This window comes from Pelmatolapia mariae, linkage group LG10_11, assembly GCF_036321145.2.
Source record: "Pelmatolapia mariae isolate MD_Pm_ZW linkage group LG10_11, Pm_UMD_F_2, whole genome shotgun sequence".
NCBI lineage: Eukaryota > Metazoa > Chordata > Actinopteri > Cichliformes > Cichlidae > Pelmatolapia > Pelmatolapia mariae.
This window is the reverse complement of record NC_086236.1, coordinates 52,475,592-52,490,901: the sequence shown is the minus strand read 5'-3', so window position 1 is coordinate 52,490,901 and position 15,310 is coordinate 52,475,592. Positions and strand designations below refer to the sequence as shown.

Sequence of the window (15,310 nt, the reverse complement as noted above, 5' to 3'; positions counted from 1 at the left end):
ATCTAGTAGTCTAGTTCGATGACTCGAAATAACTGAGGTGAAGCTTTTAGAACAGATGCCAGCTGTATCCACCTATGTTGGCCCCTAGTACTGAAAATGGTTTTGTCTCTTTTACTGAGAGAAATATCTTTAAGTCTTAATATAAAAAAGTTAAGAAAAAGTCTGGGGGATTGGTTCGCTTTTGGAGGTGGCCTCTGGTGGCCAAGTGAGGAAATGCACTCTGTTTGGAACTTAAATTAAGTGTGTTGAGCTTTCAGCCACGGAGGTAGCCACTTTATTGCAAGTTGTGGAAGTAATCCTAGGGATACCGGACATAGTGTTTATGTGGGGATCCAAGACTAAGGGTCTTTTCATACTCATGATTTTTGATATTGTTTTTAAACTGGAGCAATTAAAACAACAAAGATAAAGGGAAAGTTTAGAAAAGTATAGCGGCATGTGTGCACACACTCACTCACACACAAAAGTTTCAGTCCTCTAGTACATTATCAACACAGAGACTGGTGTTTGGTGTCATTGAACAATTGAAATATACCAGCTGTCAAGCACGCCGTCTCATCAAAAGCCAGGCGAAGTTAGCAGGAGGCTGGCTGACAACAATCTCTGAGACATCCATCTTTAGAGAAGCAGTGCAATTTCTATTGATAGCATGTAAAGCGAGACGGGAAAACTTAAAGAATGACTGTCCTCGCGCAGAGATATCGCCGTATCGCCGACAACATCTAGAGGACACACACCACTCATGCTGGAATCTGATTATTTTAAATGCTTTTCTTTAAAATTTCAGAACCATCAAAAGGACATTACTCTACCTGAGTGTGTCAGGACGGATGAGTAAGTGATTGTATGTGAATAGGGAATGCACGCACTCGAGACAGAAGGATAACAAGATTTTAGGAGCAGAAGAAAGATGCTGTTCTGTTGGTTCAGTCTTGTCACAAACCGTGTCATAAAGAGTTATACTTTTCCATAACTATAGGTGGAGATTGCTTTCAAAAATATGGCCGTGTAAAAAAATACTTTAACAACTTTTTTTGTTAGCAAGGAAAACAAGTAAACATTGCTACCTTCTTGATATTCTGCAGTTAATTGACAAGGATACTATTTTTAAAGTACTCCTGAATCTCCTCCCAAGTCAATTACCAGCCTGCAACTTCCCCTGAGTAACAGGGAATTCAGTTTTTTCTTTTTCCTGGGTGACCTAGTTGTCTTTTGTGAGTAGGTTTTAGCCGGAGCAGTTTGACAGTCAACAGATAAGATGGATTAAGCTTTTTTTTTTTCATCCAGTTTTGATGTGAACAGCGTAAAAGCGGGTTAAATCATTGAGTTTCAGGAGTATTTTTAAATGCCTGGAGATAGCGCGATAAAGGAGCTAAACCTAAGACTTGGGCCGGGAAGGTCAAGGTCGCGGCTTTGGAGAGCAGCTACCCGGCGACGGGGGCCGGGTTTCGTCTCTCTCGGAGCGGGCTGAGCGCCGGAGCCGAGCCCACCTCTCATCACTCCCAGAAAAGCTACACGGAAAGGAGTGAAACAAAATCCGGCGAGAGCTCGACGGGCGGCATCAAAGAGCAGCGCACCCTTGCCTCGTGTGGGTGTGCAGAAGGGGAGCGTGTGTGTGTGTGTGAGTGAGAGTGGAGATGTGTGTATGTGTGAATGTGTGTGTTAGAAGGGTATGGGGAGGGGTAGCTCCTCTTTGCATTTTGTGTGCATGCATGAATGAGGTGTTATAGTGTGTGTGTGTGTGTGTGTGTGTGTGTCTGCCTGTGTCTGTGTGAACACTGTAAAATATCATTCCTCCATGAGCAACTAGCTCCATAATTATGTTTTGATTATTTGCGAATGCTAAAATAAAACAGCAATTAATCTGCTGATGTAAAACAGAAAATAGAAGTGCGACGCACATATTAAACAACCCAGTTTACAGCGATATTAAAAACAAAATCACATTTTGTGAATATCATTTGTTCAATGTCCCCCCCCCCCCCCACCAACACCCGCATCACCACCTCCACCACCACATCCTTCTCTTCCCACCTCCCCAAAGACCTGATCCGAGGCGTGCTTAACATGCGCATAGGAGCTGACAGCCGTACAGTCACGTGACGTAGCTCAGCCAATCCTGAATACATTTGAATTTTTAAGCCGCGCAGCGATGAAGCCACTTGAGCAAAAGAAAAGGTGAAGGGGCGACTGAAATAAACAAATCAGAGCGATACGCCCGGGTCGAAGCGCCTGTGCAACATGCCCGCTTATCACATGTCACATCTGGTCGACACTGAGAGGTTTGTTGTTTTGTTTTTTCTTCTTCGGTTTGGAAAAATATTTCTGAGGGGACATATTTAGACACATTTTGTGGACGTCTATTCCCCCACTGCTCCTCATGTCGGTGACAGGGGAGAGTAATCCTATACACAGGCTGCTATTGTGAAATGAGAAACTAGCCTCCTTCACTGCCAGAGACCAGATGCACCTCTCTCTCTCTCTCCCTCTCTCTCTCTCTCTCTGTCCTAATCTGTAAACGACTTAAAGGAGCCTTATCTCCGGGCTCTTCTGCTTCATTTCATGCTTGATTTACTTTAATTTGTCTGATAGGGCACAAGGATTTGGAAATGGCCCATCTTTCGGTGGAAAATGTTCTGATTTTTCTCCGGCATTGTTATGTGGAGGTTTTTGACTTTTCTCTCCCCCTCGCTCTCTCGCTCTCTCTTCCTCCTCCTCTTTCTCCATCTCTCTCCCTCTCTGTCTCCCTCCCTCTCTCTCTCTCTTTCTCTCTCCATCACCTCTCTTTTTTTTTTTCCTTTTGAGGGGTGGGGGGCGGGAGGGGGGGGGTGGATCTTGCTCCAGTGCAACAGTCTGTTTGAGTGCATTTAGATTCGAGCTAGCACAGCACAAACAACTTTTCCATGTGGTGCGATTTTGTGATGGGCGACGGCGACACAGGAGTCGTGTTTGCCTTTCAGATCCACATTGGGCGCAGAGCAGCCGAGTGCTTCAAACCACAAAGATCTTATGTTTAAGTTAAGAGGCGACTGGCCCTCCAGTTTAGCAAGTGGGTGAGCGGCTGGCACTGATAAAGTTGCTCCACAATGAGGGACAGGGACAAGCGACATGTCTACAGATGCTTCGACTTCTTTTTTTTTCTTCTTCTCCTGGCGGAACTCAAGCGCTTGCATGACTGTCTGGCTGCTCCCATCACGAAGACATTCTCCCCACTTCTATTTAGTGACTGAATGACAGTGGAGGCAGTGAGCTATGATTAGAGAGGAGCCCATATCTTACTAGATCCTGAATAATCTCCATCCCCTCCCACCAATGAGCAAGGCACAGAGGCGGCAGAGAAAGCCAGAGGAAAAATGAGACAAGAAGAATGGACAGAGCTGTCCTGTGTATGCCAAGATGTCACATAGTTCCCCTGGACTCCTCTATACGCCCAGTGTGGACACAGTATAAAAAGAAAAATCAAAATTCATTCACTTTGAGTCGCTTTAACTAATCTGAGCAGTGGCAGACGTAATCAAAGAGAATTTTACATTGAAATCTGAACAGAAGAGAAAGAGACATTAACTGGAGACTTGCATTAAACAATTAAACTCATTCACAACTAGTGGTTAACTGATTGTCTTTAAAAAAAAAAATCAATTTCCCACACACAACGACATGAAACGTCACTAACTCCGCCTCCAACACATAAATAAATGGCTAACTACACACACAGAGGAAAAACAGAGAGGAAGAAACAGGGAAACAGGGGGACCATTGAAATTCATCTCACAGCCTGAATTTACTTAACTGCGGGTCTGTGCGCGGTGATAAACGGAGTGATGATCCGGCAACACGTCTTTATCCATGCTTTGCTTTAATTAACGGCGGCTTGTTTGTTGAAAAGATGATTAATATGCCAATGAAAATTGCATAATTGAATACCACAACACTCGCACAATCAGGGAGGAACATGCCATTTTTTATTAACTTTTCAGTATCATTATTATTACTATTATTTGGTATTTTAATTCACTTGACAAGCGGCGCCCCACCCCAGCCCTCCCCACCACAACCACCACCTTTAAACAGACAAAAAAACAAAACCAAACCAAAAAAAACACCAAGGATGGTGGAATTGGCGTGACCGGTGGGCCATGCTGGGCCCAGCTGTTCATCACCAATAGGAGGTCTTCACAGTCGGTGTTACTGCTGTGATATCAACACCTATCAGTGTGAATGCTGCACATGAGTCCGTGTGTTAGAGCAGGGACAGTGAGAGTAGGGGGGGGGTTGGGGGGCGGTGGGTAGGATGCAGCTTCCATGGCACTGACTGAACTCCTGTGGCCAAGCAGAAATCTGTGAGGACACCAAAAGTAAAAGTTTGCACACGCATAAGAAATGGCACACTATCTGAAGCACCGGGGACCAGATTTTTTTTTCCACACAAAGCAAAATTCACGCATGAAGAAATAACTCCAAAGTCACTCGAATAAAAGTTAAAAAAAGAGGCCAAATGAAAACGACGAATTCCACAATTTGAACGAGTTTCACTTGAGCAACCCAGAGTTTACCCAGTGTTACATCCCCTGGCACAACTTGCACCAGCGTCTCCATGCTAATGCTAAATACACACATCAAATATTCAGCCAATTACAATGAGAGCTCTTGCAAAAAAGAAAAGAAAAAGAAAAACCTGCAATGCTATGGTGCCCGGGAGGGTAAGCATTACAGAACAAACACACTTTCAGAGAGCTAAAGAAAGACGCCAGGGGTGTCGAGTCCCCCCTAGGGTGAAGGGTAGAAACAGCAACACCAACCTGCCCTTTAGGACTGTCATATTTAGTGACGATTTATTTTATTTGGACTTTTTCACATGAAGTGGAATCAAAAAGCAGCTGATTTGTGGACAAAACGCTTGGAAGTAAATGATCTTATTAAAGCCTTCTCCCACGTATCCACACAAAACTAGAACTGGATATAGTGACATCTCCCTCACATGATAAGAACAGTGATTGCATTTTTGTCCTATTTTAGATTATATAACTAACAGCCATGAAGTTCCTCCATAAAGCCTCTTAGTATAGCGGATCAGTGACTAAATTTGCATCGAGTCGATGCAGCACAGGAGTACAGTGATTTGTCTAATCTCTTGTTGCATATTTCATCGCTATAATCACACATTGTGCATTTGCGAGTGTGTACGTGGTGGTGATGGCGGTTGCGGTTGGGGGGGAAGTGGGCTGTTTTCTCCTTGCACAGGTGATGCATAGAGTACAAAGCCTTCATCAACAATCTCTTAAGAAATAAATGTATTTGTTAAAAAAAAAAAAAAAAGAAGAAGCGGACAAATGTTTACACACAGCACTTTGATTGCAATTTAATTTTACATCACTCAGGGCCCTGAACTCACAGAGAAGCTGATGATGGACTTTCATCATCAGTATCAGCAATCTCAGTGTCATTCATGTTTTGTGAGACTTGTCAGAAGACTTTGAATAAACCCCTGGAGGAGCGAGATAAAACCTTCCTTTTCTGCGGGAGAATTGCCATGATGCACGTCCAAATTTCTTGATTACAAGAAGAAGCGGGGGGAGAGAGAGAAAAAAAAGTAAAAAAAATAAAATAAATAAAAACCTTGAATGAAAGCCTGCGCTGAAAGTTTTCAGTTTGCTGATATAACAGTCAAGTGTGTCTATAAGTCTACTTAAAACGCTTAGGTATCAGTGGAGACAGCTGCGACACCCTCGTCTTATGATTCTGTCGAGACAGTACACTATCAAACCTTTCATACCGTTCCCAAGCTACATTTCCGGTGACAAAAGCTTTGCGAAAGCCTCCTGAAGGATTCATCTATATCCTAATATTTCCAATCCAATTTAACTGGAGCAGCCGGAGTGGTCTGAGCACTAGTTTACCAATCTTTGCTTTCCAAGACTCTGTGTGCTGAAGGCTTGAGGGGTTCAATCAATGGCGCTTTGATCTCGGCTGGAACCATAATTATTTAACATTGTTACAAGGATTTCTCTAATCCATCCTACCATTAAATCCCTTTTACACCCTCATCTTCTGCAGCCTAATCTGCATCTGGGTGCTCCGTTTGTCTCTCTCCCTCATTTCGGCTCGCCCCTCCCTCCTTGACGACACCCTGACTTTATAATGGACTTGGGTGTCGACTTAGAAAATGCCTTGTTTACTGAGAGCGACCTGATTGAACTGTGCTCAAACGGACTGTTGCTGTGTAAGAATTTAAAAGTTGTTTTTCTTAGTCGATCTGTACTTTTAAGTGCTACATAGTTTGTGCCTACTTTCAGTTCAGCTGGGACTGAATGGTGAAAGGATTCTGCAGCTATAATGCCAAGATCTGGTCACCGAGCTCAGTAATCTCAAACATTTCACACTGTGGTCCACACCACATATGACCCACTTTGACCTTAAGTGGGCTCGGCAAGTAAAAAAATCCCCTTTCTATTAGCGTAAAGACTTAATGCCTAAATTTGTCAATATAAGAAAAAGAAGACTAATTACTACACTTTCCTCAGTTCAACATGTTTCTGTTTTTCAACGCGATAAAGAAATGCCGTTCTAGTAAATGAAGAACGACTCTTTGGGCTTAAACTGTACGAAATAAACGTGCTTGTATTCCAGACCGTCCTGTAATTGGAGGAAAGGTTTTTTTGTAAACCACAGAAAATGTCCCATATTTATTATTGATTTTATTGTGGACACGTTCTTAAGAAACAGATATTTCTGTAGTACTTTTCTGCCATTTAACTGATTATCTATTATTTTATTACTACAGTATGAATGGCTCTAGGTGAGATCTTTATCAGCATGACAAGTTGTAAAATTTATAAATATACTGGTAAAAGTCCAAAATTATCCTTCCCTTTATCCAGAGCCAGAGTTTTTGCCAGGCCGATTGTGGCCCCTGGGCCTTATGTTGGACACCCCTGGTCTAGATATAACTGTCACCGCTTCACCTTCATTTTATCTTTTTTTTTGGTCAATTTTTCCACTAAGTTTCTTCAGATGAACCAAGGGAATGTCCAAGTTCATGTGACTGATGCCCAAAAGGTTTCATCCCATCTGTTTATTTTCATGATCACTTTGTCTCCCAACAAAAAAGGGCCCACTGTCCTTTTGCAAATATTTGCATGTCTGTGTTTCACCACGATATAAATAGCAGCACGGGCAATCGCAAACATTTGTTGAGGCACCTGCCACAGTATCGTGGCCATCTGGTCCTCCAATTCTCCTAGCATGACATATGTGCATTAAACCTGAAATGGTTATTGTTTTTTTTTTTCCTTTGGCGACTGGAAGAAGATGGATTGGCCACAGACCGTTCTAGGTTGGCTGGAGTCAAAAATGAGACTCGAGACTTTTTACATCTGAGTGAGGCTGCGTTTTCAGCGTGTGCATGTTTGATGTCTTGAAAGGGGAAAAGAAGGGGGTGGATATAAATGGATATCGTTTTTCAGGGTGATGTGTGTGTGTGTGTGTGTGTGCGCTTGTGCTCTGTCTGTGTCCCACTGTCAGGTAGATTCTCAGATGGCCACTCCTTCAGCTGACCCCTGCCTTGCCCTGGCTGATGCCCAGCTGGCATCAGCAGCTGAGCAAGCTGGGCCATGCCGGCCGTCAGGGACAAGCCAAGAGAAGAGATTTGTGGACAAGGTGATCACATTACTTCTGTTAGCACTCTGTCACACTCATCTGCTCCTTCTGCATCTCCTTCTTTACAGCGTGGCTCATTTTAAGTGTGTTTTAGGGCTGATATCTTAGATGTTGATGTCACTGTATGCAAGTCACATCTACTTCAAATCCAGTTTAATCAGTTTGGGAAATTCGGTGTTGACATTAGCTGCAAACTGACAGCTACAGTAGATCAGCTTAATTCAATTCAAAACACTAGCATGTTTAATGCTGCTTCTAAAGTTCTCTGAGGCATTCCAGTGATATAATGTTGCACTCTGGGACAGTTTATGGGCCAATTTTTTTAAAGAAAAAGGTCAAAATCTAAGCAGCTGCTAAGTCTTTCTTAGCCTTTTAAAACTCCATGTCATAATTTTGCAGTGGAGATGATTTTTTTAGACTTTGACAGCTTGTTGTGCAGTTTCACTAATTATTCCGAGTGGAAAGTAAGCTATGCATCATTTGGCACAATGCTAGAATTTGCAAAACTATGGCAAACAATACAGTTATTTGGGGGGAAAAATGCACAAGTCTGAAACTCTTGCTAATTTTGTCACTAATCAACGTGTTACAATCAGAGGGCATCCACCTGTAGATGCTAAAATCAATCACGATCAGTTCAAAAGATGGCATTCATCATGCTTCAATCTGCAAAAAGATTGTGATCAATGGAAATGCTTTCCACTGTATCACTACAGAAATAAAATACAATAAAACTTGTTAGCACACACATCACACTGCATGTGCACACTGTATTTATTTGCATTTGGGCAGCATAATAAACTGTGAAGGCAAACCACATCCTATTAGCAGTGGACAATACAGTGCCGTATCTGAGTATGTGCTGCTTCTTCAGCTACATATTAGCTTTAATTCTTAAATTTAGTGGTCCACAGCGTACCCTAACAAATGCACTCACAGACTACACACTTGAGCTGAAACTGCAGCGAACACAATTACAGCACTCTTAACGAACCCTGGATTTTCTTCACTTTCCAAAGCGGGGTGTGGTTTACATGAGAAGGCATTTAGATAAGGATGAGAACAAGTTCATTAGCAGAGTTAGCTAGCTAACACACACCATTCCCAATTAGCCTAGAGGAGAGCAAGCGGGAGAGAATCGAGAGAGACGGAGTCAGATTCCTATCACAGGCAGTCCATGAAAATGAATAGAATAGCATGACACGCTATCTGGCAAATCAGCGGCTGATTGCGAAACACCCGTGACGAGAAATGAACACGAGACAGAAGATCAGTGTGCAGATTTGCTTAAGGACATACTTGTAGAGATGAGGGGAGAGAAAGGGAACTCGCTGGGTGTTCCACATCAGAGACCCAGCACTCTGAACAACAGAGAAGAGCCAGCTATCAGATTAATAGTGAGTCATTCAGTACGCTTCTCTGCTGTTCCAGACAGAAAGACAATCAGAGAACAGGGGCCAATCGTGGACAGCACTTGACATGAGTTACTAAAGTGGAGATGAAATGCAGGGACAAAAAAAAAAGAAAGAAAAAAGTTCAATTACAGGATGTAGATTGTAAAGGCTTTTGTTGTTACTCAGCAAAAGGGAAATGGTATGGAGGTGCTTCAATAGAATCACCAAAGCAGGTGGGCATGTTCCGAGTTAGCCCACCTCATTAAAAGGCTTCACTCTCTTTTTATGTAATGGCCATTACACGTCCTATTCAGATGCACACGCGCAGTGATTAAAAATTATCTGTTGGTGATCATAATCACAGCTGCTTAAACTTAAGCCAAAGAATAACAAAGAACTTTTGAATGCTCAACTATCTGAACATTTACAAAGAGATTAAAGGGGAGACAGTCTACAAACTAAATAAATTTGCTTTTAATCGCTTCCAACAGGAAGTCATGTCATTTCGAATGTCCCTATCTGATTGTCTGATTCCCCCTCTTTATTCAAATTATAACATGCCCATCTGACTTTTCCAGCACAATGGGAAAAATTAAAAAGGGAAATGACCTTTCATGGCAGCCATGATGAAAGAGTGAATGGCATTATTATGCGCCAAGATTAATTTCGGTCTACTCCGCGGTGCCCATTGAGAAAACACACGAGGGGGGCACGGGTGCCTTAGTTGCTCATTAATTGGTAGGTGTATCATAGAGATGTCAAAAACAAGATGATTATAAACCGATGACCTGGCTGCGAAGCGCACACAATACGCTACAATATAAAAGCTTGTTTGCTTAAAGTTGGGTGCAGTCAGGTGCTAAGTGTCATTTTTCCGGCAGCAATACAGCAGAGATTGGGCCACAAGTGTCCAAGTCCTCTGATAAGTTGGAACCACTCATGCTGCGGTTTAGCAAAACATGAAATGGGCATCATGTCTCACATCACTTCCCCTGCAGTTCAGCTGTCCTCGCTGTATGCAAAGAGAAAGTTTACTTCAAGTCCCCCTCCTCTCCCTCCCCGCTGCCTGTCCAGCAGTGTGTTTCTGAGCCTCTAATTCTCATTCTGATGGCTAAGTAGAAGGGGGAAAGCATAATTACAGTCAGTCATACATCCAGTCATGCTACATCCATCCCTCCTTTTCAAAGCAGTATTTTTAAGCTCAGCATTTCTTGCCAAAAAAGGGGGCCTTTTTTTTCCTCTGCATGTGATGCCTTCTTTTTGTCATGGCCCCCATAGTTCTGAGCTGACCCCCTCAGCCCTGTCTCCTGACTGATCACAGTGATGGTTTATTACTGTCGTCCCGGCGCTCTTATCTTTAGCCAGCAATGCTCATTTCCTTCCCCAGATTTAAATGCAAATGTGAAATTTAATGATAAATGCATTATCTGATAGGTGCGATAACACTGATTCACTGTCAGTATAAAATACACACCCCGGGGGGCTTCGAGCTAGCAAGCACAACTTGCCCAAATCCACTTTTTTCTCCCGCTCTCTCTTTCTTTTCTTTTTTTTCTCCCCCAAACGCATGTACCTGCAATAAATTCTTGAGGTCATTTTATGCATTAAAAGGAATCACATTTTGTGTGTTCAGCAGTGCGGGCGCAGGCTATTGCTGAGCAGTAATTGCCGTGCAACTATCTTGTTCAATGTATTATCCATCATTTTGATGAAGTTACTTTTACTAAAAGGGCAAACAAGATAAAAAAATGTGTTGTAAACTCTTCAAAAGCTGCGTCTGCATTGCATTATTCAGTTCTTTAAAAAAAATGTCTTTAAGGAAGCAGTTGTCGACAATTTAATTTACTGTTAACCGAATGGTGGCTTCACGTACATTTCAAGCGAGCAGCAGACTTCTGACACGATTGTGTAGCTATATAGTTACTATACAAGGCAATCATTTTTAGAAACAATAATATTTTATCCCCTTTATCACCTTCCCTCGAACTACACCGCATGCCTTTCAGTTACTCAACAATAACTTTATCAAATGACCCCCGAGAGCCTGTCTTGTAAAGTAATACTCATGCTTTTCTTACTTGGACCATCCCATTCCTCTGGCCCCATGGCAGCGTGCCTGCTCTTCTCCCCCTGCCCATCCATCTCCGACTCTCCTGCCTCTCGATTGCCATCTTCCTCTCCTGTAAGTAAAAGAGGGAAAAAAGCACTTTAAGTTCCACAATGCACACAAGACCCAAAGTGAACAGCACTCTCTCCAAATTTAATGTTCGGACACATAATTTAATGAATCATTGCATTATGCAGTCTTACAGACTTTGGTTTTTTAACATCTTCTCCCTGTACCAGTTAAGTGTACAATGTGACGTGTGTGTTTCCGTGTATGATTTTGTAAAAGTGCATTCACCACATGCAGCTGCACACTTTTATGTAAAAAGGAGTTCCCATGAGTGCTTGCAGGAACAGGAGGAAGCCCAATGGAACAGGAAGGAAAGCAATGTGTGGGAGAGAGGTGGCTATTTATTACCGTTTGATCTATTGTGGAGGGAGCTAGAATGTGTGTTATAGGATGTAGGGGCTGATTTACAGTCCCAAGGCTCACACAGACCATGCTAAGGGATATTTGGGTATCTCTCTCCAGGATGTAAGTGCTTAAAGACCTTGTTTTGCAAAAAAAAGAAAAAAGACTGTAGATGCTCTCACTGTAGACGCACTTACTGTAAAAGAAAATCTATTTTTGCATGTCTACGGTAAGCACAGTTTGTACTCAAAAGTTTATAGGCACATAAATCAGAGCTTAGTAGGTGCCCCAAGTGTGGTGCTCTAAATAAATCCAATGTGGCTGACACAGTGGTTGGTGTCTCTTCAGACTCGGGCAGGTAAGAGCAAACCTGCTTGGGGCGTGTGGTGGTGGCTGATGGTTTGTGGAGGTATATTCCTCTCACTTTTGTCACCCCATCTTTTTCATTCCTTTGATGTTTTAAACCCAACAGTGAATGGTCAAGGACAGGCCTGGATTGCTCCAGTGGCTTACTACACGCCACCACAAGGGAAAAACAGGGGCGGGAGAGGGCATGTAGATTTAAATACAAATATATGACGACAGGACAACATGTCATTAGGATATACCTCATGCAGCAAACCTAAATATGAATATATTGTAACCACACCTGCCTCTGTTCTTCACCCCCCACAGTTCCCAGAAAAACACATTTCTGAGTCTTGGTTATCAACCTTCAAGTGACAACTGCCACAGGACACACACTACGTCACTTCAGCGCCGGCCATCCTCAGTCGGGTTAATCTCCAGATCAAGCACATACTCTATGCTTGTTTAGCTTTTTTTCCCTTTTTTTTTGACGTGGCTCACTTCAAAGAGAGCGGCAAACATTGCCAAAAGGATGTCAGCTTTCTATCTCCCACTAAAATAGAAGATGTGTGCACGAAGAAAAAAAAGCGATACTGTAGGGAAGTCTGCAGAAATGTCCTACTTACAGTACATGAGGTCATTATGACCCACTTTTGCTTATGCAAGTGTCTGCTTGGGCTGGCAATTTCTTCCCCCTGCTCCTCCTCTCTTCCAGTATATTATCACGGAGCCCACTCAACTAAATTCCCCCACTATTTATTGTTGGGCCTGGAGAACCTCTTTAGCATACCAGGCTCGTATTATGACGAGGATAACAAAGGCGTATATCAACAGTTCCTTCCAATGGAGCGCAGTTTGAAAAAAAAAAAAAAAAAGCTGGTGAGATAACATTAAAGGCACTACCTTGATCTCAGGCGAACATGTTAAGCCCTGTAACGAAACGTATTGGAAGTGTTTAATTACAGCCCGGGAAATGAAGCTACAAGATGATTCCTTAATTAAGCAGTGATTAAGGATTTTCTGCCTTCTATCTAACACAGTTTGCAGTGCATTTTAAACACAATCGCCCAGGCAACCTCACAGGGAACAATGTCACAGGGCTTTGATGAAGTTTCCTGCACAAATGTCACTAGGAAGAAAAAAAAGGCGAGCAGAGGAAGCAGTGCTGGAGCAGCACTCCTTTGCTTACAGTACAGTCAGTGAGATAAAACCTGGAATACAGAGAAATGTCGAGATCCCCCCTTGCCCCGGATTTTAAAACAACATGGAAATGGATTGATTGAGGTGCTCCATTTCATTCACCGAGGTCCAATCTGAGTAATGGAGCCTCTGCTTTGTTTCATCATTTGAATTGAAACCCCTCTGCAGTCTTATCAAAGGGGACAGATTGTCAATGATCATCCTCTACATTATCGCCTAGATCATAATTTACATCTGGCTTAGGTTCCTTTCCCCGCACGCTCAGATGGATATACTTGAGGCTGAGTGAGAGAAAGCTGAGGAGAACAGAAGGGACGGGGAGGGCTGGGGAGGCGAGGCGGCCTGCTGGGTTCTGGGTTGGCGGGCATGCGAGAGGAGCCAGTGAGCTGTTAAAATCAGCTCTATCGCTGCTCTATCAAAGGACAGCTCTCTAGCCAAATCGCAGTCACACGCAGCGTGCCACACATTCAGGTCAATAAGCTTATAGGCGATTTACACAAACAATTCCTCGAGCAAGGTAGCAACAAAGTCATATTGGCTTTTTCCCTCCCTTTTAGCATTGTCTCTGCCGACGAAGCCCTTGAAAATGTCAATCTCTCGCGTGCGACTTTAAGGAGCTCAGGGCACTCTAATCCTGACCACTGAGTCCTGAGACAGGTTGCAATTTCTGCAAGATGGAGTATAAGTATTTTTAAGTATTCCTATGGGATTGCAGAGTTCTATAGGTTACCAAATCCCGGGCTCGATGACTTTAACCCGGTGCCGCATTTCTAAACCCATCACATGCTTCCCGGTGTTGGAGCTTGGCGATGATTTTCAAAATGTAATATCAGGAGGGGTATGCCTGCCCCCCCGCCCCCCCGTCAGCATCGGCGGTGCTAGCCCGTTGATATTGCATATGTGGCTGCTGATGCAGATTGCGTCACGTATACAGATAAAGTCAATTCAAGGAAGCAACCTTTTTCACCAAAGTCAAGCATAGCTGTAAGACTTCTCTGCTATCTGAAAAATAGGTCTGAATTGCATGCAATTTGTGGCAGGCAGAGCACTCCAATGGAGGGAGGCTATTAGTGAAATGCCTTGCCACTGTCTCTTTAAATGCCAATAAATTCCCATCATTACAGAATCTGGCAGTTTTCCTCCCTGTCTGCAGCCTGGGTCTTTATCTCGCTCTGCCTCAGTCTCTGAGCATGTAGATCTGGCCCAGTTAGATTGTCATACTTAACAAACATTAATGATTAATTTCCTCCACTGAGTCAAATGGGGCTAAAGGGATGACTCGATTCATCTTATCGCACCACAAATTAGCATTTCCCCATATTCTCCAGCATCAACTGTGCATTAAAATTCCACATTTACCATTCTGGGCACTGGCAGCTGTGGTGAAAGAGCCAAGGAGATCTTCCTCCCGTGTTGCTGGAGATTCAGATTACTTCTGTGTCGCACAAAGAATAATTAATTGTGCGACTTTCTCCTTGTTACTGTACATCTGTGGCTGCCGCAAGTCAAATTACTCACCGAGAGGTTATTTGAAAGTTCAAGGTGTTTTTTTTTTAAATTATTTACCGCTTTAAGTCCTTTGCTTTCACTTTTCACTTCAACTGTGATAGAATATTTCTGCCCACATCGTTTCTGTTATTCGAGGAGAACGGCACAAAAGAGTGCAAATTTTCACATTTAACTTGATGTATCTTGACACCCGCAACAACCTCAGAAACGAGCTGAAAAAAAACCAACCCTCGTGTAATGTAACTTCATGAAAAGCTGTTTTACGTCGAGGAAATGAGACACGTGAAATGACATGTAAATTTACTGTCAGTGCTAAGTAAGGAAGTCATTTGTCATCAGACAAACACTTGGAACGCTCAGAGGGAACAGCTTGTGGCAACACCCTGTGCTGAACTTCACAGATAGCCAACAATAAAAGAGGGGGTGAAACAGCAAGGTGAAATTTCACAATTTCAGTAAAAAAAGATGCCACTCAGCGTATATAAAAAAGGTATCTTTCTCACAATTATGGAGCCAGGTGTGTCAATAGAGTATAAATCTTTTCTGTGGGAGCGAGCGTGTTCATCTGTGGGGTTCTTCACAAGCACAGCTCCATAAATGTGAAATTGACCGAGCAAGAGAGGTTGTTTGAGGTAAAAATTCTTGTTTAATAGCAAGGGAAAGCCAAGGTTATTTCTTTAGATGT

General features: G+C 42.9%; 1 protein-coding gene across 2 annotated transcripts in view; it reads right to left on the bottom strand.

Moving 5' to 3' along the window:
* zfpm2a (zinc finger protein, FOG family member 2a) overlaps positions 1–15,310 on the bottom strand; it is a 120,883-nt gene that overhangs the window by 71,046 nt on the left and 34,527 nt on the right. For both annotated transcript variants that reach the window (XM_063487774.1, XM_063487775.1), the window contains exon 3: positions 11,129–11,230. In XM_063487774.1, the coding sequence (XP_063343844.1) occupies positions 11,129–11,230 (102 nt within the window). The remainder of the gene's footprint in view (positions 1–11,128; positions 11,231–15,310) is intronic.